At 44.6% G+C, this 27,189-nt stretch overlaps 1 protein-coding gene across 1 annotated transcript; it reads right to left on the bottom strand.

Annotated features, from left to right (window-relative positions):
- Positions 1 to 1,901: 1,901 nt before the first annotated feature.
- On the bottom strand, positions 1,902 to 26,601 carry LOC118368320 (protein lin-52 homolog). The gene is made up of 6 exons (XM_035752335.2): positions 26,496 to 26,601; positions 24,472 to 24,546; positions 24,329 to 24,366; positions 24,166 to 24,232; positions 23,993 to 24,076; positions 1,902 to 2,510 (listed from the first exon to the last, which is right to left on the bottom strand). The coding sequence occupies exons 1-6, from the start codon at positions 26,512 to 26,514 to the stop codon at positions 2,455 to 2,457; spliced, it is 339 nt and encodes a 112-aa protein (XP_035608228.1). The 5' UTR covers positions 26,515 to 26,601; the 3' UTR covers positions 1,902 to 2,454.
- Positions 26,602 to 27,189: the final 588 nt, after the last annotated feature.

Below are 27,189 nucleotides of genomic sequence, written 5' to 3'. Positions count from 1 at the left end.
TTAAAACCTCCCCCTTTGAATAAATACCAGTTGAGTCTTCAGTCTGCAGTCATTTTGATTGGAAAGGCTTGAAGTCTATTTGTAATAATGAATAAGTAAATAACTTTCAATCCACAGGAAGGTCACTAGATAATGGGCTATGTGATGGGCTGTATCAGGAACATAACTATGCATTAGCCCAACCCCTGCAGATTGCTTGAGCTTGATATTTCATACTATGCAATCAAAATGAAGGATCACCGAGGCTCCACAAGCACACATCTACAGTCGCGCTATACTGTGCAGCAGATATGAATGAAAGCAGCATTTGTCTACTCTATGACTGCCAGCAGGTAAATCCAACACATTTTGTGATTCAGCCTGTTATAGTGCTGAATCAAGCCCGGGCCCCTAACTCTATAGCTGTGTTGAAACAGTGAGCCAGTACTGATGACAGCACACATCTTGTGCCGAGTCAGAGGAAAACTAAAACACTGCAAGAGGGTCTGCTTTTTTTCTTTCCCCAAAGCGCTGCCGAGGGCTTGATGACCCCCTGATGCAAAGTGAGTTTGCTAGTTCCAGTTCTCATGGCTCCTCTACAATGGCGTGTTTGGGAGCTGCCTGCCGGCATTGCTTAACTAGGCGAGGAGTTGATTAATTTGCACTAATTGACAGCTAATTAAAGGCCTGAGGGAACATCGAATTGACGTTTTGTCGGGGCAGTGAGGCTCGGTGAGGTCAGGGCGATGTATTGTTGACGGATGGAGGAGTTTGTTCTCTCTGAATAGACGACCCCTCCACGGGGAATGACCCGTTTCTCGAGGAGCATCCAACGGACCGGAAGCCTCGCATGAGATACAGCCACCAGTGATTGCACCATATTGTGAATGCCAGGTCACTTACTGTGTCAACACTCAGTAGACTGATCAATGTACATCAGTCAATATCAACAAGTGTTAACCAGCCAACACAGCAATAGGCCATGTCAACCAGTCAGCTCTACACTATCTGAGCTAAATACTCACTTTTCACCCCTAAAATGATGTAAAACTTGTGTTATAAGGTACAGTAGTGGTTAAATTTGACAGAAAATAAACACTGTACACTAGACTAGAGCATATAAATTAAACAGACTACAGGAGACTATAATAAACCCTGATGCAGTGGGGGTAAAATAAGTAGCTTGCCCTCCTCTGCCAACTTACATTCCTGCCCATCAGGCCATGCTGTACTTCCACTCCCCCCACCCAACCCATCACAGGAATCTCCAGCACACACAGGAAAACACACACGCTGTCTGGGAACGGGGAAATTATATAAATAATCAGTATTTTGCAAGAGGTGAAGCTGGGTACGTGCGAGAGGCAGGGGGTGCAGCCACTTGGGCAGTGGCTGCCTCTGTCCGTGTGACTCGGAAAGACAATTAGGGGCTTATTAGCGGCCTGTGGAGATGTGTAACTTGTGGAGAGTGAGCGCTCCCCAGCGCGGCCAGAGCCCCTGCGACATCTCCAGCCGGGAACAGTCTGAGGCATTGTCTCACCTAATTATGTTGGACGGACTTCTTTTTGTTTCCCATTCAGCATGCCTGTCTGATTTCCTTTTTGCCTGGCCGCTAGCTCCGACGTCGCTGGAAGTGTGCTAATTAGAAAAGAAATGGTCCTAGTAATTATGTCAACTCTCATTAAAAGGGATGACAATGAGAAATATTATTTTTATGCAACGTTTTGTGTAGGGCCTCTACTTCCAATCCTCATTAAATGAAAAAATGCCCTTGTAGCGGGGAAGCACTCTCATGTCACAGCTCCTTACATGTCCAAAGCCAGAGAGGTGCTCTAACAGAAAGCGTCTATGGAGTGGCACAGGCATGAAGTTATTGCCCTAATTAAAAGTTCAAATCTCCCCAAAAAACTGTTGCATCATGGAACCAGTTTCTGAAGTGAATTTAATTGTATCCTAAACCATTGAAAGATGAAATTGTATCCATAGATGCTCACTGAGGGTAATTACCAATTACAAGGACAATTAATAAACATGTTATAGCCTAAAAGAGGGAGCAATTTATTCAATTTTTTAAAGAATTACACAATTTTCTTTGACAAATTGCACTTTTGTTTTTTAGAATGCTCCAAATAGAAAAATAATAAATACAGAATATACAAATTTCAAAACAGTCCTGCAAGCTAGCTAAAAAGAAAAGTAATTCACCATTTCAAATCATTATAAAAGTAAATGGAACTGCCTTTGAGGACAAAAGAAATGTACAGGTCAGGGGGTGAAAAGTGTTGCAGCCCTTTGACTCGAGGGGAACTCCGCAGTGAATGAATTTAGCCCCCGTGTCAATATTCAAATCCAGGGACTTGATGGTGGTAGTAGTAGTATGAGTGTATACATAAAGGCATAGGTCTGACTCCTCTTCTGTCTCAAGTCAGTCGTCTGGGTGTTGTATTACTCTTTGTGCAGACACATCCTGGGTCTTCACTTTTTGGGTCTCTCCAGGATGTTCAGGAACTTTCCCCTGGTCATCTCCCTGGCTGGAGAATGAACAAATGATACGATGTAAATATCAACTGTACATTTCAGAAATCAAACCTTTTTGAGCACCTCTTACTCAAGGATGCTTGAGGTAACCTACCTAAAAACTATTGATTCATTGAAAGTATTTCCACTGACTTCTGTATAGTAAACTTCTGGGTACACTACAACCTACAGTGGCAAGAAAAAGTATGTAAACATTTTGGAAATAAACTCAGCAAAAAAAGAAACGCCCTCTCACTGTCAACTGCATTTATTTTCAGCAAACTTGTGTAAATATATGAAAATATTTGTATGAACATAGCAAGATTCAACAACTGAGACGTAAACTGAACAAGTTCCACAGACATGTGACTAACAGACATTGAATAATGTGTCCCTGAACAATGGGGGGGTCAAAATCAAAAGTAACAGCATTTGGTGTGGCCACCAGCTGCATTAAGTACGGCAGTGTATCTCCTCATGGACTGCACCAGATTTGCCAGTTCTTACTGTGAGATGTTTACCCCACTCTTCCACCAAGGCACCTGCGAGTTCCCGGACATTTCTGGGGGGGTGGCCCTAGCCCTCACCCTCCGATCCATCAGGTCCCAGACTGAGATCCGGGCTCTTTGCTGGCTATGGCAGAACACTGACATTACTGCCTTGCAGGAAATCACGCACAGAACGAGCAGTATGGCTGGTGGCATTGTCATGCTGGATGGTCATGTCAGGATGAGCCTGCAGGAAGGGTACCACATGAGGCAGGAGGATGTCTTCCCTGTAATGCACAGCGTTGAGATTGCCTGCAATCACAACAAGCTCAGCACGATGATGTTGTGACACACCGCCCCAGACCATGACGGACCCTCCACCTCCAAATCGATCCTGCTCCAGAGTACAGGCCTCCGTGTAATGCTCATTCCATCGACAATAAACGCGAATCTGACCATCACCCCTGGTGAGACAAAACCACGACTCGTCAATGAAGAGCACTTTTTTCCCGTCATGTCTGGTCCAGCGACGGTGGGTTTGTGCCCATAGGCAACGTTGTTCCCGGTGATGTCTGGTGAGGATCTGCCATACAACAGACCTACAAGCCCTCAGTCCAGCCTCTCTCAGCCTATTGCGGACAGTCTGAGCAGGAGGGGTTGTGTGTTTCTGGTGTAACTCGGGCAGTTGTTGCTGCCATCCTGTACCTATCCCGCAGGTGTGATGTTCGGATGTACCAATCCTGTGCAGGTGTTGCTACACGTGGTCTGCCACTGCGAGGACGATCAGCTGTCCATCCTGTTTCCCTGTAGCGCTGTCCTAGGCGTCTCACAGTACGGACATTGCAGTTAATTGCCCTGGCCACATCTGCAGTCCTCATGCCTCCTTGCAGCATGCTTAATCCACTTTCATGCAGATGAGCAGGGATCCTGGGCATTTTCCCCCCCAGAGTCAGTAGAAAGGTCTCTTTAGTGTCTTAAGTTTTCATAACTTTGACCTTAATTGCCTTCCGTCTGTAAGCTGTTAGTGTCTTAACGACTGTTCCAGAGGTGCATGTACATGAATTGTTTATGGTTCATTGAACAAGCATAGGAAACAGTGTTTAAACCCTTTACAATGAAGATCTGTGAAGTTATTTGGATTTTTACGAATTATCTTTAAAAAAAGGGTCCTGAAAAAGGGATGTTTCTTTTTTTGCTGAGTTTACCTGGATTTCTGCATAAATTGGTCATAAAATCTGATCTTCATCTAGGTCACAACAATAGACAAACACAGTCTGCTTAAACTAATAACACACAAACAATTATACGTCTCTATTGAATAAGCTGCCCCAAACCATGATGCTCCCGCCACCATACTTTACAGTTGAGATGAGGTTTTGATGTTGGTGTGCTGTGCCTTTTTTTTCTCCACACATAGTGTTGTGTGTTCCTTCCAAATAACTCAACTGTAGTTTCATCTGTCCACAGAATATTTTGCCAGTAGCGCTGTGGAACATTCAGGTGCACTTTTTCAAACTTGCAGAAATGTTTTGTTTTTTTGGACAAAAGTGGTTTCTTCTGTGGTGTCCTCCCATGAACACCATTCTTGTTTAGTGTTTTACGTATCGAAGACTTGTTAACAGAGATGTTAGCATGTTCCAGAGATTTCTGTAAGTCTTTAGCTGACACTCTAGGATTCTTCTTAACCTCATTGAGCATTCTGCACTGTGCTCTTGCAGTCATCTTTGCAGGACGGCCACTCCTAGGGAGAGTAGCAACAGTGCTGAACTTTCTCCATTTATAGACAATTTGTCATACTGTGGACTGATGCACATCAAGGCTTTTAGAGATACTTTTATAACCTTTTCCAGCTTTATGCAAGTCATCAATTCTTAAGCTTAGGTCTTCTGAGATCTCTTTTGTTCGAGGCATGGTTCACATCAAGCAATTCTTCTTGTGAATAGCAAACTCAAATTTTGTGAGTGTTTTTTATAGGGCAGGGCAGCTCTAACCAACATCTCCAATCTCATCTCATTGACTGGACTCCAGGTTAGCTGAAGCCTGACTCCAATTAGCTTTTGGAGAAGTCATTAGCCTAGGGGTTCACATACTTTTCCCAACCTACACTGTGAATGTTTAAATAATGTATTCACTATAGACAAGAATAATACAATAATTTGTATGTTATTAGTTTAAGCACAATATGTTTGTCTATTATTGTGACTTAGATGAAGATTTTATGACCAATTTATGCAGATATCCAGGTAATTCCAAAGGGTTCTCATCATTTTTATTGCCACTGTATGCTGTCAAAACTTATGCTTCAACCATGGATTTAGACTCAAACAAGCGACAGCACTCCCTCACCCAGTCCCTCACTTCAGAGCAGAATCACTTATCAATGCAAAGCATGCATTCAATTTGTGAAACATCTAACGGGGAGGTAATTTATACAAACATCTGTTCATTCTGGACACGGAAAACAACATAAGACGCAAACTAGCTACTAAAGAGACACACCCTTTGTGATTGCCTTATCAAGGCAGCCAGATACATGTATTCAAGCATCTCAGTATGTGCATGTATAACTGTGTTACAGAAAAATATGGGGGGAGTGAAAGGGGGATGTTGTCTGAGATACCGTTCTCTGGAACGCAAACTAATCAATCCACAACTTTCCATGGTGCCTTATGTCTAAGAGACTATGGCCATAACCACATTTCTTCTCACTGAATACACTTAGCTACCACTGAATGACCGTCGTAAGAACCGAAGACACTGATCAGATAGCACTCACAACATAAACCATGAAGGTTAGCTAGGAAAGCCCATGAAAATGGGAGATGTACTGTATGGAGACATAATGAAGAGCACTTGGTGGGGGTCTACAAAACAAGCTCTGCACAATAGTTCTGGATCTGTGCCAACCCCATTGCGTCGAAAACAGATTGGCCCCAACTGAACGCCTTGTCACCTTGCTTCTATCTGGTAAGGAGCGTATTCCAGGAGATTTTCAGTCAACAACAGCCAGGTTGTGTCACAAGGGAAGCTACAGGGATGTTCCTCCAGTATCAGAGCCACCCTGGAGAGGCCTCATCCAGGTCCAGTAATTACACTTTGTTCCTGATAATAGGAGGAGCAGGCTCTTAGCATCAGTACAGAATCAAAGCTCAGGGCCAAGAGGGGAGCTGGGACCACCTCTTCAAACGTACACAAAAACACCAGCTTCATACAGTTGATAAACATACCCACCAGGACACAAAGAGCATTACAGGCCACACTGACAATCACAGAAAGTAAATTCCTGCCTTCTTGTAGATTTTTGGAAAAATATGCATACACATGAGTGTGAGTGTGTCTGACTGTCCCAAGCCTTCCCACCCACACAGAAGGTTTACAGTTGTACAACTGTCTCTCTCTGCTTGTTGAACCAGACACTAGAGCTGATGAGCTGCCTAGGTGTTTGTTGGGCTGTGCAAAGCGGTGAAGAGGTTAGCGGCGCCACGGTGGCTAATGAAAAAGCAGGGTGAATTGTAATTTAGATGAGCCGCCCTCCCTGGAATGATAATGCCCCGGCTGGGCACGGGCGGCTTCACCTTGAGGCGTCCATCATCAGGTTCAACATGATGCTAATTGGATTGGGATTGATTAATTTTGCGCGGTGCTGTGGTCTCTTCGAATAACACTAAACAAAATAATTAGTGCCCCCGGACAGACCGACATACAGGGTCTTAGATGGAATAAAACCATCAGAATCACGTGGGATGTAATGAATTAAGATGACACAAAACTACTGGTGCACAAATATCATTTCCCTATTAGGAGGAGTTGGGTTTAGTGAGCCAAAGGCTATCACAACAGTGCTCTATATATCTAGTTAGACCTATACTCACTCTTGGGGCATGGGGAAAGAGAGATCTACATGTTAAATAGAGAAGGACAAGAGCATAATTAAATGTCTGCTTTGACCTTGCATTTGATACTAAATAAAAAGACAAGACTGTAGATAAAACTATTAACATAAAATGATGGAATTATCGCTGTATCGCGTTCACAAATACAAATGGCATTCTCTCCAAACTTTATGCTGATGGAGACAGGACCTTTAGAGAATCCTATTGAGTCATTGGTCTCCTAATCCCAGGTTTGTCTTTCTGATCTCTCTGCTAAGAGCTCGTTAAATGGACCACTGGTTTCTGGAGAGGCCTGCTAAATGGGACAGACTGGTGTCTCTCCCTCTGTATCTCTCCATCCCCCAACAATAAAGTAGAGCAGCCTGGTCTGTGGCTGTGCCCCTCACCTCCCCCAGAGACCCCCTCCATCAGGACTCACCCCTCTGTGCCACTCATTAATTAGAGTTCCGTTTAGCCTCCCCCTCTGTCTGACAGATAGAAACTCATACGATTTGCATTGTAAGAGAAAGATTAAAAGTAGGAAGAGAAAGGACCAGCAAGCCAGCCCCCCTCAGGCAACTAGACTCACACACACGGACTGAAAGACACCCACACAGATCTCTGTCAATGAGGTCTGCCTCGTGCACACAACAGTCCAGCCCCCCACGCACATGCCCACACATACATGTTGTTACAGGCCAGGAGTGATCAATACTGATGAGAGGGAGTGAGAGATGTGTTTAGTTAATTAGAAAGGTCAATCCCTAATTCTGTACTTTGTTAATCAGTGACTTGTTACAGCTGCCATTATACTAAATGACACATTTGGCTTATGGATTGTGAGGGCCTTGTCTTAACCCTGTTGATTAGTTGCTCTCTAATTATCATTGAGCCCTGGCTGGTCTGGGGATGATATCACAACCTGATGTACACAGGAAAATACAATTACACAATGTCCCCCTCAACCACATGACTATCCAAAACTGAATACAATGTTCGTTCACCGGCACTTCTCAAAATGATACTCTCAAAATGTAAATATATAGCCTAAATGTGTGACATCACCTTCCTACCGTTTGGAGTGAGTGATCTGGGTGTCAGTCACATCATCTCGTCTCCCCCTGCGCCCCCTCCCGTGTGTGGAATGGTAGTAATCATGGTGAGGCCGCTTCACCACTCCAGGCACACGCCAGAGGAGTCAGCCAGACCCCTGTTAGCCCCAGAGACAGATGACCACCTGGGTTAACTGGTGTCCCAGCCTCCAGCCCTGACTGCCCCAATTCACTTTCATTAAGAGTCAAGCATACTAATCTGACCCCCACTGCCCATCTTCAAGTGCCACTCAGCTATTACTGTCTGTAAGCTTTATTTAATGGATTTAACATCCATTCTCATTGCCCACTTCCCCAGGGACTGGAGAGGCACAGAGGAGATGACACCCCTCCCCCACACACACCCCACCTCCTTCTGCCATCAACACATTCACCCCCCCCCATATAACCCCCCGCCTCGCAACACATACACCTGACGCTCATGTTTGTGTTCAAAATTCAATTACCCACTTATTGATACTTCACAGGGATATTTAAGATGCAGACACGACCAGTGATTTCCCAGGGGAGCCACTGGTTCCTCTTTATGTCCCAACTGAGAGAGCGCTCCTCTCCTCCCCCCTCTTCTCTCCCTCCAATGTCTTCCTGCCTGCTGCCTGTGTGCACTGACACACACACACAAGCTTGCGCGCACAAACAAACATCTACACCGCCTCACCCCTGCCACAGCCTATCCCTGCTCAAGAGGTGTCCTTATTAATAGGCAATCAGTCAAAATTCATTCATTAAAAAGCCTAAAAGGTTTTACACCGCCAAAATGATTAGCTGGGAAAGAAAAAAATCCAATGAATTCTTAATGGATTTATGGAAATGAGGTGTCATTTCCGATCTGATCAGGGAGGCGGAAGGCAGGCAGGGCTGAGGAACAGGCGGTGTGTGCAGCTCTCCCTCCCTCTACCATGATACACACATAATACTGATACAGAAGACACAGCTCCACTGCTACCAGGTGATCAGTTGACTTGTTTAGACAATCTTGATGAAACTCAATTATGATTGTTCGTACGATTGCGATTCAGCAACAACTGTTGCTTCATGCTGCAACAGCTACACTAAACCAACAGTCAGGAACCTATTCTGCGATAACCATGCAACACTGGTTTGAGGCTTCTGAAATAACTTGATACATATTTGGCTGAACAAGCAAGCTTTTCGGGGACAATTTTCTCATACCAGCGATTTCATCTCTTCAAGCCACACAATATTTCCCCCAAAACATGCATCTCAAATCACACACAAAAAAACTGATCAACACATACACAGCATCGTTTATGTCCTATTTCAGTTTCCCTTCATGCCAATCCTAACAACTCTCTGGCGAAGGGGAGCTGCCATTCGTCTCCACTATGAGCCCATAAAGCAGGCCGGTGCAGAGAGAAGAGGAGGACAGAGGAGGAGGGTCCCCTGTTCCTCATTCAGAGGCTGTCAGGGAGCAGCACTTCATAACGGCCCGCCCCGCGGTCACTCAGGTCGCCCTGGATGGATTGATGGAAGCACATTACCACCGTGGGCCAGTGTGAATGCAATCATATTCAGCAGCACAGGCCTGTTTATAGGCAGGAGATTGATGCTGAGGAGGAGAGGAGGCTGTGAATGCTGGGCCATTAAGAGCTGTCTGCGCTGACCTTCAGCCTCACCTCCACATAGGCAAGGATGTGGGTGTCATCCTGGTTCTACTCTGGTGGTGGCGGCACAGTGGAGTACATGCCAGCTCTGTGCCACTGCCAGCCAATACTGAGCAGGACTGGTCTTGACTGGCATTCCTTCGTATCAAACCATACCTGGATGATCATGACTGCCTCATTCTATTTCTCATCATTCTCATTCTATAATGGTTGTTTCCAAAAACAACCATTGCAGTGAATAAATCAGGAGGCTCAGTCGGTACAGTTCTTTTCATAATCTAACTGAAGAATTATTTAAAAAATACTATCACTACACTTAATGGTCTCTGCATAGGGCTGCTTTTGCAGTGACACAAAGGGCTGCCTTTGCAGTGATACAAAGGTATCACTGCATTACCAACGAGCCAAGGCCCAATCAGTCAGCCAGTCAGTCAGTGGTGGTGGTGATCAGTGAAACCTACAAGTGTGTTAGGGCAGCAGCCTGAGACATGTCCCTCAGGACCACTCTCCTTTCAATTACCTCCAATAACATCACTTATCACAGTAGTCAGTGCTCCCCTAGGACCCAGGGCCTGATGCCGGGCTCAGCGGCCCACGACAGGGGCATTCATCACAGGGTGGGGAAGCAGCTGGGGTCTGGGGAGGAGGCACGCGCCAGGCCCCCGCTGGGACCCACCCGGGCAGCGTCACACAGCCATGGGGAGGTGGAGCCCCCTCTCCAGGGGCCAGCCTGCTACACACTTATACTAACACATAGGCATATATAAATACACATCTACACAAAGTGCTGTCCCACATGCCTTCTAGTCTTGGGGTCTATGATCTACAGGCATAATCTGCCTCAATCTCCGAACGTTAAGTTGTCATTTCACATTACATTTGGCCCGTCTTCCTATTTATATGTTTTAGTCATTTTTTGGGTAATTTATTCTGAATGGCATCTATAATATTGCCATGGTAGTGTTCCAAGTCCTCCTGAAGGGCTAGGTGAAATCAGTGTCCTCTAGGTGAGAGGTGTCTACCTCTGGCCAGTCCCCTCCCTCCTCGGGCCGCAGGGCGGTGTGTTTTCACTGGCTGATTGTCCTCTTCCCATTAAACAGCCCACAGTTCAATGGGCCACATGTTTAACGGGGATAGTAAATCATGTCCCCTGCCTTCATGCTCTCTCTCTCTCTCTCTCCGCTTCTCTCTCAGGTGGCTTGTTTACGGGGCACTGAAGAGCGCACAAACATGATGAAAAAGTAGCTGAGATTTACAAGGCGTCCCCTGACAGCGGGAAAAGGAGAAAATTAAACCAGAGCACATTAAAGAGGCTCCAGTACAAGCTGCTCTGAGACCTATAATAACCATCATTGTGTTGCGTCATCCCGAGGTACATGACATGGTTGCAAAAACAACGTCCCTTCCTTTATGGCAGATAACAGCTTTATAAGAACCAGCTACAACACGTTCTTGACTAATAAATACGTGGTATGGTAGACAACATGAAGCATTGAATTAAAGCTCATTAACAGACCAGTGCATGCTCAGGCCATGAGTCGAGCTGAACTGAAAAATGTGAGGGACATCAGATAGCTTCATTTGGCCATAAATGCCTGTAAATGAAGATCATCACGTTTGGGTGAGATTGGTCCTACAGACCCTGGATCAGACTGTATGATCAGCCTGTTTCATTTTGTATTTAGCAGCAATAATATGCTAAAATGTGTGTGGCAGACAGAGGATCCTGACCTGTAAATATGAGCCTGAAATAAGCAGATAACACATTTCATCTATGCTGAAGTCAATTACACTAATCTGAGCTTTCATAATGCCTGCGACATAATATGTGGGACATTCGATAGAGTAGTGTCATCCCCACCAAGTCTACACGCATTTTGAGGCAATTCATTGTCATTCAAGCTGTCAAGTCATGCTCTATATCTTGGTGGCAATATTCTGACGTGGCATGCCTCCTTGATCTACTCAAAAGTTGCCATTAAATAAAAATATATTTCTCATTTTTCTGAGTGAGCGGGGCAAAGCCCAGACAAATCATGTTTGGCATAATCCTCTCCAGAATGAGCCTACTTTAATCATCCTGTCTTTATGGTATTTGACAAATCAGCGTGGCGCTCGCTGTGGAGCGGGACGTATCAGCCCTGTACCAACTCTGCATAGCAACATGCTCTACATCTCTCAGGATCGCAAAGAGGGGCAGAGGGTTCTTGGTCCCCATCGTACAATATTACAGTTTCTGTTTTAAGCATTGTATGGAGACTAAATCCACTCCAGATTTAAGGGAGAACTCCCACCACAAAGCATATATATATATATATATATCTGATTGTCAGGGAGTGCGTTACTCTACAACAAGAGCGCAAAACAATTGAAAAGGAAAGTGCAGTCAACATTAAAAGCATGCAGTGTGTCAGAGTTTTACAATACTGTTATTTTGGAAGCAACCATATAATTTTGAGAGGAAACATTTCAGTCTGTATCAAATAGCTCTTTCTGGCTTTGTGCATGGTGTGCTTTGTCCACAGTAAGCCAAGTACCCATCTTCCTCTTAGGAAAAATAGGAGCACTTAGCTATAGCTCTCTAATCCACATGTTAAGGATTAGGACAACAGATGCAGAAAATATGTCAGACCACATTTTGCATCCATCACATGCTGCAATCGTTGATGTGTTACGCTTATGTGAGACCTTCCCCCACCTCACAAGGCTTCTAAATGAACTCTCGAAATGCTGTTGTTTTACGCTGAATTACCAAACCATAATCAACACAATGAAAATAATAAATTCATATGTGCAGTGCTCCAACTGTTTAATACACCCGATTAGACAACAAGATAGCCTTATACAGTACCAGTCAAAATTTGACACCTTCTCATTAAAGGGTTTTTCTTTATTTTTACTATTTTCTACATTGTAGAATAATAGTGAAGACATCAAAACTATGAAATCATGTAAATAACATTTTATTTGTCACATACTCATGGTTAGCAAATGTTAATGCAAGTGTAGCGAAATGCTTGTGCTTCTAGTTCCGACCATGCAGTAATATCTAACAAGTAATCTAACAATTTCACAACAACTACCTTACACACACACACAAGTGTAAAGGAATGAATAAGAATATGTACATAAAAATATATGGTTGAGCGATGGCCAAACGGCATAGGCAAGATGCAGTAGATGGTATAGAGTACAGTATATACATATGAGATGAGTAATGTAGGGTATGTAAACATATAAAGTGGCATTGTTTAAAGTGTCTAGTGATACATTTATTAGGTCCAATTTTTAATTATTAAAGTGGCTAGAGATGAGTCAGTATGTTGGCAGCAGCCACTCAATGTTAGTGATGGCTGTTTAACAGTCTCATGGCCTTGAGATAGAAGCTGTTTTTTAGTCTTGGTCCCAGCTTTAATGCACCTGTACTGACCTCGCCTTCAGGAGGTTAGCGGGGTGAACAGGCAGTGGCTCGGGTGGTTGTTGTCCTTGATGATCTTTTTGGCCTTCCTGTGACATCAGGTGGTGTAGGTGTCCTGGAGGGCAGGTAGTTTGCCCCCAGTGATGCGTTGTGCAGACCTCACTACCCTCTGGAGAGCCTTATGGTTGTGGGCGGAGCAGTTGCCGTTACAGGCAGTGATACAGCCGGACAGGATGCTCTCGATTGTACATCTGTAAAAGTTTGTGAGTGTTTTTGGTGACAAGACAAATTTCTTCAGCCTCCTGAGGTTGAAGAGGCGCTGCGGCGCCTTCTTCACCACTCTCTGTGGGTGGACCATTTCAGTTTGTCTGTGATGTGTATGCAGAGGAACTTAAAACTTTGCATCTTCTCCACTACTGTACCATCGATGTGGAGAGGGGGCTGCTCCCTCTGCTGTTTCCTGAAGTCCACGATCATCTCCTTTGTTTTGTTGACATTGAGTGTGAGGTTATTTTCCTGACACAACACCCTCCTGACACAGGGCCCTCACCTCCTCCCTGCAGGCCGTCTCGTCGTTGTTGGTAATCAAGACTACCACTGCAGTGTCGTCTGCAAACATGATGATTGAGTTGGTGTGCGTGGCCACGCAGTCATGAGTGAATAGGGAGTACAGGAGAGGGCTGAGAACGCACCCTTGTGAGGCCCCAGTGTTGCGAATCAGCGGGGTGGAGATGTTTCCTACCCTCACCACCTGGGGGCGGACCATCAGGAAGTCCAGGGTCTCGAGCTTGATGACGAGTTTGGAGGGTACGATGGTGTTAAATGCTGAGCTGTAGTCGATGCACAGCATTCTTACATAGGCATTCCTCTTGTCCAGATGGGTTAGGGCAGTGTGCAGTGTGATTGCGTCCTCTGTGGACCTATTGGTGCGGTAAGCAAATTGGAGTGGGTCTAGGGTGTCGGGTAGGGTGGAGGTGACATAGTCTTTGACTAGTCTCTCAAAGTATGACGACGGAAGAGAGTGCTACAGGGCGATAGCTAAGGTAACTGAGCTAAATTACTTTCTTGGGAACAGGAACAATGGTGGCTCTCTTGAAGCATGTGGGAACAGCAGACTGGGATAAGGATTGATTGAATATGTCTGTAAACACACCAATCAGCTGGTCTGCGCATGCTCTGAGGACGCGGCTAGGGCTGCCGTCTGGGCCGGCTGGGAGCAAGACATTGTGGTGCGCGACGGGGCTGGTTTTCTTTTTGTAGTCCGTGATTGACTGTAGACCCTGCCATATACAGTGGGGCAAAAAAGTATTTAGTCAGCCACCAATTGTGCAAGAACTCCCCACTTAAAAAGATGAGAGACCTGTAATTTTCATCATAGGTACACTTCAACTATGACAGACAAAATGAAAAAAAGAAAAAAAAAACAGAAAATCACATTGTAGGATTTTTAATTAATTAATTTGCAAATTATGGTGGAAAATAAGTATTTGGTCACCTACAAACAAGCAAGATTTCTGGCTCTCACAGACCTGTAACTAATTTAAGAGGCTCCTCTGTCCTCCACTCATTACCTGTATTAATGGCACCTGTTTGAACTTGTTATCAGTACAAAAGACACCTGTCCACAACCTCAAACAGTCCAAACTCCACTATGGCCAAGACCAAAGAGCTGTCAAAGGACACCAGAAACAAAATTGTAGACCTGCACCAGGCTGGGAAGACTGAATCTGCAATAGGTAAGCAGCTTGATTTGAAGAAATCAACTGTGGGAGCAATTATTAGGAAATGGAAGACATACAAGACCACTGATAATCTCCCTCGATCTGGGGCTCCACGCAAGATCTCACCCCGTGGGGTCAAAATGATCACAAGAACGGTGAGCAAAAATCCCAGAACCACACGGGGGGACCTAGTGAATGACCTGCAGAGAGCTGGGACCAAAGTAACAAAGTAACAAAGCCTACCATCAGTACACACTACGCCGCCAGGGACTCAAATCCTGCAGTGCCAGACGTGTCCCCCTGCTTAAGCCAGTACATGTCCAGGCCCGCCTGAAGTTTGCTAGAGAGCATTTGGATGATCCAGAAGAAGATTGGGAGAATGTCATATGGTCAGATGAAACCAAAATATAACTTTTTGGTAAAAACTCAACTCGCTGTGTTTGGAGGACAAAGAATGCAGAGTTGCATCCAAAGAACACCATACCTACTGTGAAGCATGGGGATGGAAACATTATGCTTTGGGGCTGTTTTTCTGCAAAGGGACCAGGACGACTGATCCGTGTAAAGGAAAGAATGAATGGGGCCATGTATCGTGAGATTTTGAGTGAAAACCTCCTTCCATCAGCAAGGGCATTGAATATGAAACGTGGCTGGGTCTTTCAGCATGACAATGATGACACACCGCCCGGGCAGCGAAGAAGTGGCTTCATAAGAAGCATTTCAAGGTCCTGGAGTGGCCTAGCCAGTCTCCAGATCTCAACCCCATAGAAAATCTTTGGAGGGAGTTGAAAGTCCGTGTTGCCCAGCAACAGCCCCAAAACGTCACTGCTCTAGAGGAGATCTGCATGGAGGAATCGGCCAAAATACCAGCAACGGTGTGTGAAAACCTTGTGAAGACTTAGAGAAAACGTTTGACCTCTGTTATATACCCTTTGTTGGCAATGACAAAGTATTGAGATAACTATAGTTATTGACCAAATACTTATTTTCCACCCTAAATTTGCAAAGAAATTCATTAAAAATCCTACAATGTGATTTTCTGGATTTTTTTTCTCATTTTGTTTGTCATAGTTGAAGTGTGCCTATGATGAAAGTTACAGGCCTCTCTCATCTTTTTAAGTGGGAGAACTTGCACAATTGGTGGCTGACTAAATACTTTTTTGCCCCACTGTACCTCTCGTATCTAAGCCGTTGAATTGCCCGACTAGCATCTCCACACTGGATGGTTCCGACCTTGAATATGTGGACACCTATAAGTACCTAGGTGTCTGGCTAGACTGCAAACTCTCCTTCCAGACCCATATCAAACATCTCCAATCGAAAATCAAATCAAGAATCGGCTTTCTATTCCGCAACAAAGCCTCCTTCACTCACGCTGCCAAGCTTACCCTAGTAAAACTGACTATCCTACCGATCCTCGACTTCGGCGACGTCATCTACAAAATTGCTTCCAACACTCTACTCAGCAAACTGGATGCAGTTTATCACAGTGCCATCCGTTTTGTCACTAAAGCACCTTGTACTACCCACCACTGCGACTTGTATGCTCTAGTCGGCTGGCCCTCGCTACATATTCGTCGCCAGACCCACTGGCTTCAGGTCATCTACAAGGCCATGCTAGGCAAAGCTCCGCCTTATCTCAGCTCACTGGTCACGATGGCAACACCCATCCGTAGCACGCGCTCCAGCAGGTGTATCTCATTGATCATCCCTAAAGCCAACACCTCATTCGGCCGCCTTTCGTTCCAGTACTCTGCTGCCTGTGACTGGAACGAATTGCAAAAATCGCTGAAGTTGGAGACTTTTATCTCCCTCACCAACTTCAAACATCAGCTAGCTGAGCAGCTAACCGATCGCTGCAGCTGTACATAATCTATTGGTAAATAGCACACTCATTTTCACCTACCTCATCCCCACAGTTTTTATTTATTTACTTTTCTGCTCTTTTGCACACCAATATCTCTACCTGTACATGATCATCTGATCATTTATCACTACAGTGTTAATCTGAAAATATTGTAATTATTCGCCTACCTCCTCATGCCTTCTGCACACATTGTATATAGACTCCCCTTTTTTCTCTCGGTGTTATTGACTTGTTAATTGTTTACTCCATGTGTAACTCTGTGTTGTCTGTTCACACTGCTATTCTTTATCTTGGCCAGGTCGCAGTTGCAAATGAGAACCTGTTCTCAACTAGCCTACCTGGTTAAATAAAGGTGAAATAAAAAAAAATGTTTAAAAAAAACTCTACTTTGTCTCTATACTGACGCTTAGCTTGTTTGATTGCCTTGCGGAGGGAATAGCTACACTGTTTGTATTCTGTCATGTTTCTGGTCGCCTTGCCATGATTAAAAGCCGTGGTTCGAGCTTTCAGTTTTGCGCGAATGCTGCCATCAATCCACGTTTTCTGGTTGGGGAAGGTTTTAACAGTCGCTGTGGGTACATCACCGATGCACTTGCTAATAAACTCGCACACCGAATCAGCGTATTCATCAATGTTATTGTCAGACACTATGCAGAACATATCCCAGTCCACGTGATCGAAGCAATCTTGAAGCGTAGAATCCGATTGGTCGGACCAGCATTTAACAGACCTGAGAACGGGCAAAACATGTTTTAGTTTCTGTCTATACGCTGGGAGCAACAAAATGGAGTCCTGGTCAGACTTTCCAAAAGGAGGGCGGGGGAGGGCTTGTATGCATCGTGGAAGTTAGAATAACAATGATCCAGTGTTTTGCCAGCCCGGGTCACGCATTAGATGTGCTGATAGAATTTAGGGAGCGTTGTTTTCAGATTAGACTTGTTAAAATCACCAGCTACAATAAATGCAGCCTCAGGATATGTGGTTTCCAGTTTACAAAGAGTCCAATGAAGTTCTTTCAGGGCCGTCGATGTGTCTGCTTGGGGGGGAAAAACATGATGGTGATTAGATTCGAAGAGAATTCTCTTGGTAGATAATGCGGTCGGCATTTGATTGTAAGGAATTCTAGGTCAGGTGAACAAAAGGACTTGAGCTCCTGTATGTTGTTATGATCACACACGACTCGTTAATCATAAGGCATACACCTCCGCCCTTCTTCTTACAAGAGAGATATTTGTTTCTAACGGCGCGATGTCTGAAGAAACCAGGTGGCTGTACCGAATCTGATAACATATCCCGAGTGAGCCATGTTTCCGTGAAACAAAGAACGTCACAATCTCTGATGTCTCTCTGGAAGGCAACCCTTGCTCGGATTTCGTCTACCTTGTTGTCAAGAGACTGGACATTGGCGAGTAGTATATTCGGGAGCGGTGCGCGATGTGCCAGTCTACGGAGCCTGTCCAGAAGACCACTCCATCTGCGGCGCCGTTGTTTGGGGTCGACAGCTGGGATCTGATCCATTGTCCTGGGTGGTGGACCAAACAGAGGTTCCGCTTTGGGAAAGTCGTATTCCTGGTCGTAATGTTGGGGAGTTGACGTTGCTCTTATATAAAAAAAGTGTTACACATATCTAAATATGTGTTATATTTGCCTTGAAGACAGATTTGCACACTCTTGGCATTCTCTCAACCAGCTTTATGAGGTAGTCGCCTGGAATGCCCTTCAATTAAAAGGTGTGCCTTTTTAATTTGTGGAATTCTTTTCCATCTTAATACATTTGAGCCAATCAGTTGTGTTGTGACAAGGTAGCCCTATTTGGTAAAAGACCAAGTCCACATTACGGCAAGAACAGCTCAAATAAGCAGAGAGAAATTACAGTCCATTATTACTTTAGAGACACGAAGGTCAGTCAATCCGGAACAGCTCAAGAACTTTGAAAGTTTCTTAAAGTGCAGTTGAAAATTCCATCAAGCGGTATGATTAAACTGCCTCTCATGAGGACCGCGACAGGAAAGGAAGATCCAGATTTCTCTGCTACAGAGGATAAGTTCAAGTAGAGTTAACTGCACCTCAGATTGCATCCCAAATAAATGCTTCACAAAGTTCAAGTAACAGACACATCTCAACATCAACTGTTCAGAAGAGACTGCGTGAATCAGGCCTTCGTGGTCGAATTGCTTCAAAGAAACCATTACCAAAGGTCACCGACAAGAAGAAGAAACTTGCTTGGGCCAAGAAACACAAGCAATAGACATTAGACCGGTGGAAAGCTGTCCTTTGGTCTGACGAGTCCAGATTTTAGAGACGCAGAGTAGGTGAATGGATGATCTCTGCACGTGTGGTTCCCAACTTGAAGCATGGAGGTGGTGTGATGGTGCTTTGCTGGTGACACTGTCTGGGATTTATTTTAAATTCAGGGCACACTTAACCAACATGGCTACCACAGCATTCTGCAGTGATACGCCGTCCAATCTGGTTTGCGCTTAGTGGGACTATCATTTGTATTTCAACGGGATAATGACCCAACACACCTCCAGGTTGTGTAAGAGTTATTTGACCAAGAAGGAGAGTGATGGAGTGCTGCATCGGATGACCTGGCCTCCACAATCACCCGCCTCAACCCAATTGAGATGGTTTGGGATGAGTTGACCGCAGAGTGAAGGAAAAGCAGCCAACAAGTGCTCAGCAAATGTAGGAACTCCTTCAAGACTGTTGGAAAATTATCCCAGGTGAAGCTGGTTGAGAGAATGCCAAGAGTGTGCAAAGCTGTCATCAAGGCAAAGGGTGGCTACTTTGAAGAATCTAAAATATATCTTGATTTGTTTTACACTTTTTTGGTTAATACATGATTCCATGTGTATTATTTCATAGTGTTTATCTCTTCACTATTATTCCCACAATGTAGGAAAAAAACCTTTAAATGAGGAGGTGTGTCCAAACTTTCGACTGATACTGTATATAAATTCAGCAAAAAAAGAAACAGCCTCTCACTGTCAACTGTGTTGATTTTCAACAAACTTAACATGTGTAAATATTTGTACGAACATAACAAGATTCAACAACTGAGACAGACATGTGACTAACAGAAATTGAATAATGTGTCCCTGAACAAAGGGGGGGTCAAAATCAAAAGTAACAGTCCGCATCTGGTGTGGCCACCAGCTGCATTACATCTCCTCCTCATGGACTGCACCAGATTTGCCCGTTCTTGCTGTGAGATGTTACCCCACTCTTCCACCAAGGCACCTGCGAGTTCCCGGACATTTCTGTGGGGGGGTGGCTCTAGCCCTAGCCCTAGCCCTCATCCTCCGATCCAACAGGTCCCAGACGTGCTCAATGGGATTGAGATCTGGGCTCTTAGCTGGCCATGGCAGAACACTGACATCCCTGCCTTGCAGGAAATCACGCACAGAACGAGCAGTATGGCTGGTGGCATTGTCTTGCTGGAGGGTCATGTCAGGATGAGCCTGCAGGAAGGGTACCACATGAGGGAGGAGGATATCTTCCCTGTAACGCACAGCGTTGAGATTGCCTGCAATGACAACAAGCTCAGTTCGATGATGCTGTGACACACCGCCCCAGACCATGACGGACCCTCATCCTCCAAATGGATCCTGCTCCAGAATACAGGCCTCGGTGTAACGCTATTTCCTTTGACGATAAACGAAAATCAACCCTTTTTTATTTATTTTTATTTTTTATTTAATCAGATAGGCTAGTTGAGAACAGGTTCTCATTTGCAACTGCGACCTGGCCAAGATAAAGCATAGCAGTGTGAACAGACAACACAGAGTTACACATGGAGTAAACAATTAACAAGTCAATAACACAGTAGAAAAAAAAGAGAGTCTATATACATTGTGTGCAAAAGGCATGAGGTAGGCGAATAATTGCAATTTTGCAGATTAACACTGGAGTGATAAATGATCAGATGGTAATGTACAGGTAGAGATATTGGTGTGCAAAAGAGCAGAAAAGTAAATAAATAAAAACAGTATGGGGATGAGGTAGGGAAAATTGGGTGGGCTATTTACCAATAGACTATGTACAGCTGCAGCGATCGGTTAGCTGCTCAGCAGATGTTTGAAATTGGTGAGGGAGATAAAAGTCTCCAACTTCAGCGATTTTTGCAATTCGTTCCAGTCACAGGCAGCAGAGAACTGGAACGAAAGGCGGCCAAATGAGGTGTTGGCTTTAGGGATGATCAGTGAGATACACCTGCTGGAGCGCGTGCTACGGGTGGGTGTTGCCATCATGACCAGTGAACTGAGATAAGGCGGAGCTTTACCTAGCATGGACTTATAGATGACCTGGAGCCAGTGGGTCTGGCGACGAATATGTAGCGAGGGCCAGCCGACTAGAGCATACAGGTCGCAGTGGTGGGTGGTATAAGTTGCTTTAGTAACAAAACGGATGGCACTGTGATACACTGCATCCAGTTTGCTGAGTAGAGTGTTGGAAGCAATTTTGTAGATGACATCGCCGAAGTCGAGGATCGGTAGGATAGTCAGTTTTACTAGGGTAAGTTTAGCGGCATGAGTGAAGGAGGCTTTTTTGCGGAATAGAAAGCCGACACTAGATTTGATTTTAGATTGGAGATGTTTGATATGAGTCTGGAAGGAGAGTTTACAGTCTAGCCAGACACCTAGGTACTTATAGATGTCCACATATTCTAGGTCGGAACCATCCAGGGTGGTGATGCTAGTCGGGTGTGCGGGTGCAGGCAGCGAACGGTTGAAAAGCATGCATTTGGTTTTACTAGCGTTTAAGAGCAGTTGGGAGGCCACAGAAGGAGTGGTGTATGGCATTGAAGCTCGTTTGGAGGTTAGATAGCACAGTGTCCAAGGACGGGCCGGAAGTATACAGAATGGTGTCGTCTGCGAAGAGGTGGATCAGGGAATCGCCCGCAGCAAGAGCAACATCATTGATATATACAGAGAAAAAAGTCGGCCTGAGAATTGAACCCTGTGGCACCCCCATAGAGACTGCCAGAGGACCGGACAGCATGCCCTCCGATTTGACACACTGAACTCTTGTCTGCAAAGTAGTTGGTGAACCAGGCAAGGCAGTCATCAGAAAAACCAAGGCTACTGAGTCTGCCGATAAGAATATGGTGATTGACAGAGTCGAAAGCCTTGGCAAGGTCGATGAAGACGGCTGCACAGTACTGTCTTTTATCGATGGCGGTTATGATATCGTTTAGTACCTTGAGCGTGGCTGAGGTGCACCCGTGACCGGCTTGGAAACCAGATTGCACAGCGGAGAAGGTACGGTGGGATTCGAGATGGTCAGTGACCTGTTTGTTGACTTGTCTTTCGAAGAAATGCTTGTTGAAGTTTTTGACCGTGGTGACCGTGTTACCTAGCCTCAGTGCAGTGGGCAGCTGGGAGGAGGTGCTCTTGTTCTCCATGGACTTCACAGTGTCCCAGAACTTTTTGGAGTTAGAGCTACAGGATGCAAATTTCTGCCTGAAAAAGCTGGCCTTTGCTTTCCTGGCTGACTGCGTGTATTGGTTCCTGACTTCCCTGAACAGTTGCATATCGCGGGGACTATTCGATGCTATTGCAGTCCGCCACAGGATGTTTTTGTGCTGGTCGAGGGCAGTCAGGTCTGGAGTGAACCAAGGGCTATATCTGTTCTTAGTTCTGCATTTTCTGAACGGAGCATGCTTATCTAAAATGGTGAGGAAGTTACTTTTAAAGAATGACCAGACATCCTCAACTGACGGGATGAGGTCAATATCCTTCCAGGATGCCAGGTCGATTAGAAAGGCCTGCTCACAGAAGTGTTTTAGGGAGCTTTTGACAATGATGAGGGGTGGTCGTTTTACTGCGGATCCGTAGCGGATACAGGCAATGAGGCAGTGATCGCTGAGATCCTGGTTGAAGACAGCGGAGGTGTATTTGGAGGGCCAGTTGGTCAGGATGACGTCTATGAGGGTGCCCTTGTTTACAGATTTAGGGTTGTACCTGGTGGGTTCCTTGATGATTTGGGTGAGATTGAGGGCATCTAGCTTAGATTGTAGGACGTAATGGAAATCCCAGTTTAGGTCACCTAACAGAACAAACTCTGAAGCTAGATGGGGGGCGATCAATTCACAAATGGTGTCCAGGGCACAGCTGGGAGCTGAGAGGGGTCGGTAGCAGGCGGCAACAGTGAGAGACTTATTTCTGGAGAGTAATTTTTAAAATTAGTAGTTCGAACTGTTTGGGTATGGACCTGGAAAGTATGACATTACTTTGCAGGCTATCTCTGCAGTAGACTGCAACTCCTCCCCCTTTGGCAGTTCTATCTTGACGGAAAAAGTTGGGTATGGAAATCTCAGAATTTTTGGTGGCCTTCCTGAGCCAGAACACTGGTGAGACAAAACAGCAACTTGTCAGTGAAAGAGCATTTTTTGACAGTCCTGCCTGGTCCAGCGACGGTGGGTTTGTACCCATAGGTGACGTTGTTGCCGGTGATGTCTGGTGAGGATCTGCCATACAAGCCCTCAGTACAGCCTCTCTCAGCCTGTTGCGGACAGTCTGAGCACTAATGGAGGGATTGTGTGTTTCTGGTGTAACTCGGGCAGTTGTTGCTGCCATCCTGTACCTATCCCGCAGGTTTGATGTTCGGATGTACCAATCCTGTGCAGGAGTTGCTACACATGGTCTGCCACTGCAAGGACGATCAGCTGTCCATCCTGTCTCCCTGTAGCGCTGTCGTAGGCATCTCACAGTACGGACATTGCAATTTATTGCCCTGGCCACATCTGCAGTCCTCATGCCTCCCTGCAGCATGCCTAAGGCACGTTCACGCAGATGAGCAGGGACCCTGGGCATCTTTCTGATGGTGTTTTTCAGAGTCAGTAGAAAGGCCTCTTTAGTGTTCTAAGTTTTCATAAGTATGACCTTAATTGCCAATGTCTGTAAGCCGTTAGTGTCTTTACGACCGTTCCACAAGTGCATGTTCAGTAATTGTTTATGGTTCATTGAACAAGCATTGGAAACAGTGTTAACCTTTACAATGAAGATTTGTGAAGTTATTTGTATTTCTACGAATTATCTTTGAAAGACAGGGTCCTGAAAAAGGGACGTTTTTTTTTGTTGCTGAGTTTATATACTCCATTTACAATCTATTGATGTCTTATTCATTACAAAAATATTCAGAAAGATTGAATTAGAAATACATAGAATCTTATTAAGAGGTATCTGTTGCGTGAAATATAAATGAGTAGAATTACTATCACCAAATACTTGAGATGTTCCTTGACTGTTCAGACATAAATTAGCCATAAGGCTAGCAGCACCATCTAGAGGTAGTGTACGGAATGACAACCTAGACCAAATAAGTGGTGAGTGCGGGTGTCGTTCTTGTGTGTGTTGTTCATGTGCGTGTTTCTCAGGTAAATACTTACACTCCTCAAGGCCCAGCTGGTAGGCCAAGTTCTGTAGCCCTTTGACCTTCTCCATCAGGTTGGCTGTGGTCAGGCTCCCCAGCTCTGTTGGAGGATTACAGTTAGTCAAAACATTGCCTATCTGTGAAAAGACTATGCTCAACAGTGTACCATATGATGCTACTGTAATTTACCTTTTAACATTTCAATGTCCTCACTCTCCAGTTCAGCCATCCATTTGGGTGGAGAATTGGTAATTGGCTGCAATGCAAAACAAGTAAATAAGATTGTGCATTCTCTCTGCCATGTAGGTCAATTCATTTATCAGTGCTATAGATCTTTTTTTTTTTTACTTACATTTTTGCATGATGCAGCAAAATCTGCGACTCCTGGCACTGTGTGAGGGATGACAGCATGAAACAGGCAAACCAATCAAAACCAGGAATGAGTCAATTGCAATGATAGTCTTTATGAAGCTAACACAGAGAAGACACACTTACATTGCTCTGGCCATAGGTCAGGAGATGCTCTATCCAGCTTCTCAAAACTCAGCAGAGATGATTCAAAATCATCACCTTACAAAGTTGAAATGGAGATTTTAGTCATCATCAACAGATTGAACACTATTAAATATGAAAGTGTGCTGTACAAACTAAGTCAGAGCTTGCTAGCTACATCAACAGGGCTCATCTACAATACCTTGCTAGTGGTAATTGGATTTGAATTGAAAATAATGTTATGAAAGGGGTCATGATCCTTTCTTCTCAATATACAATGAGATTGCATGTAGACTATTGCTTAAGGAACTAACGTTAGCTAGTAGCTACCTATTACCATAGTTAGACAGCTAGCTAGAAATATAGTTATTGTCAGATGTTTGACAGTATGGAAATGATTTTTACTGTATTTCTAACATTAAATAGCTAGCTATCAGTTATTTTTCACCCATCCCTTGTTATGTCACAACGCATTAGCTAGTTGGCTACGTTAACATTACCTCACATGAATTAGTTAGAGCTACTGTTCCTTTGCTGGCCACCTAGCTAGGTCAGTGTCCATTAAAATGCACTTCAATTTATTGTTAAATTGGATAGGCCTAGCTAGCTAATGGTTGACAACCGGCATAGCTACGCTACATGGCCAAAATGTTTGTATACACTTGCTTGTCGAACATCTCATTCCAAAATCATGGGCATTAATATGGAGTTGGTCCCCACTTTGATGCTATAACAGCCTCCAGTCTTCTGGGAAGGCTTTCCACTAGATGTTGGAACATCGCTGCGGGGACTTGCTTCCATTCAGCCACAAGAGCATTACTGATGTTTGGCGATTAGGCCTAGCTCACAGTCGGGATTCCAATTCATTCCAAACGTGCTAGATGGGGTTGAGGTCAGGGCTCTGTGGAGGCCAGTCAAGTTCTTCCACACCGATCTCATCAAACCACTTCTGTATGGACCTCACTTTGTGCACAGGGGCATTGTCATGCTAAAACAGGATAGGGGCATTCCCCAAACTGTTGCCACAAAGTTGGAAGCATATAATCATCTAGAATGACATTGTATGCTGTAGCGTTAAGATTTCCCTTCACTGGAACTAAGGAGCTGAGCCAGAACCATGAAAAACAGCCCCAGACCATTATTCCTCCTCCACCAAACTATAGTTGGCACTATGCATTCGGGAAGGTAGCGTTCTCCTGGCATCCTTCAAACCCAGATTAGTCTGTTGGACTGTCAGATGGTGAAGCGTGATTCATCACTCCAGATAGTCCTATGGCAGCGAGCTTTACACCACTCCAGCCGGCATTGAGCTTTGAGATCTTAGGCTTGTTTGCGGCTGCTCAGCCATGGAAACCCATTTAATGATGCTCCCGATTATTCTTTTTTACGCTCTACGCACTTCAGCAGTCCCGTTCTGTGAACTCGTGTGGCCTACCACTTTGTGGCTGAGCCTTTGTTTGCGCCTAGTTTCCACTTTACATTAACAGCACTTACAGTTGACTGGGGCAGCTATAGCAGTGCAGGGCTGAAACTTGTAAAAAGGACTTGTTGGAATGGTGGCATCCTATGACGGTGCCACATTGCAAGTCACTGAGCTCTTCAGTGACGCCATTCTGACAATGTTTGTCTATGGGGATCGCAAGGCTGTGTGCTCGATTTTATACACCTGTCAGCAACGGGTGTGGCTGAAATAGCCGAATCCAGTAATTTGAAGGTCCACATAATTTTGTATATATAGTGTACCTTACCAAGTTGCTAGCTAACTAGCTCGTTAACTATTAGTTAGCTATTGTAGCTAACGTTAGCTAATGTAAACTGTCTTGTTATTTTGGTTTGGCAGACAAAAACACTTGTGTGAGCAAAGCCTGGTAAAAACAAAACGTGATGCATTATTTGTACAAAATATAAACTTTTATCAACTCAGAATGTTTCAGCAAATAGATAGGAAACATACACGTTGAATTTGCACCTCGCTCTCAAAATGTACATTTATACACCCAACAACAGAGTAAAGAATTAGAATTTACCTCCATTTGGAGACGCCATCTTTCGATCCACACACGTGATATAATGCAACCAATGGGTTGACGTGTTGACCAAGCTGCACTGCAAACTTCTGTCAACAGATGGCACATGTATCACAGTGCCACACAAATTGCATCAAATATTCTTATCGATAAATCAGTCTCTAAGAAAAAAAGCTTTCCTACCTCCATCTGTGACTATGCTCAATTTCTTGAAAAAAAATCTAGATTAACCTCTGGGTGATTACATAGCAGTAATATTGATTCTACAAATATTGTCAGCCTGTTTCTATCTAGCCCTTGATAACGACTCCCAGTTCCATTACATTACACATAAGAGTCCTTGGACAAAGGCAATTTCTGTACGGGGGATTTTGTTAAGACCCCCGACTCTCAAATCTTTAAATGAACACGCAACGCTTCCAGAACCGTTTTTGAATCATTAGGACCTTATCAAACATACCATGAAGAAAAATGTTTGTGTTCCCACACGGCCATGTGTACAGCACTTGTTTAAGGAAAATAGACAAGACCAGAGGCGACCACCTGTGCTAATTAGCTATCTAAATTAGTGTCCCCCGAATACTTGTGTAACTCGGAAGTGTAGTTTCGTCAGATGGAGGTACCCATAGCTGTATCTATTTGTGCAAAACTGCTACAGTATGTGTATCTTTTTTATTTGAAGGATTCTTTCTCG

Source organism: Oncorhynchus keta, chromosome 35 (assembly GCF_023373465.1).
Source record: "Oncorhynchus keta strain PuntledgeMale-10-30-2019 chromosome 35, Oket_V2, whole genome shotgun sequence".
Lineage (NCBI taxonomy): Eukaryota > Metazoa > Chordata > Actinopteri > Salmoniformes > Salmonidae > Oncorhynchus > Oncorhynchus keta.
The sequence above is the reverse complement of the archived record's forward strand: the minus strand, read 5'-3'. Positions and strand labels throughout refer to the sequence as shown.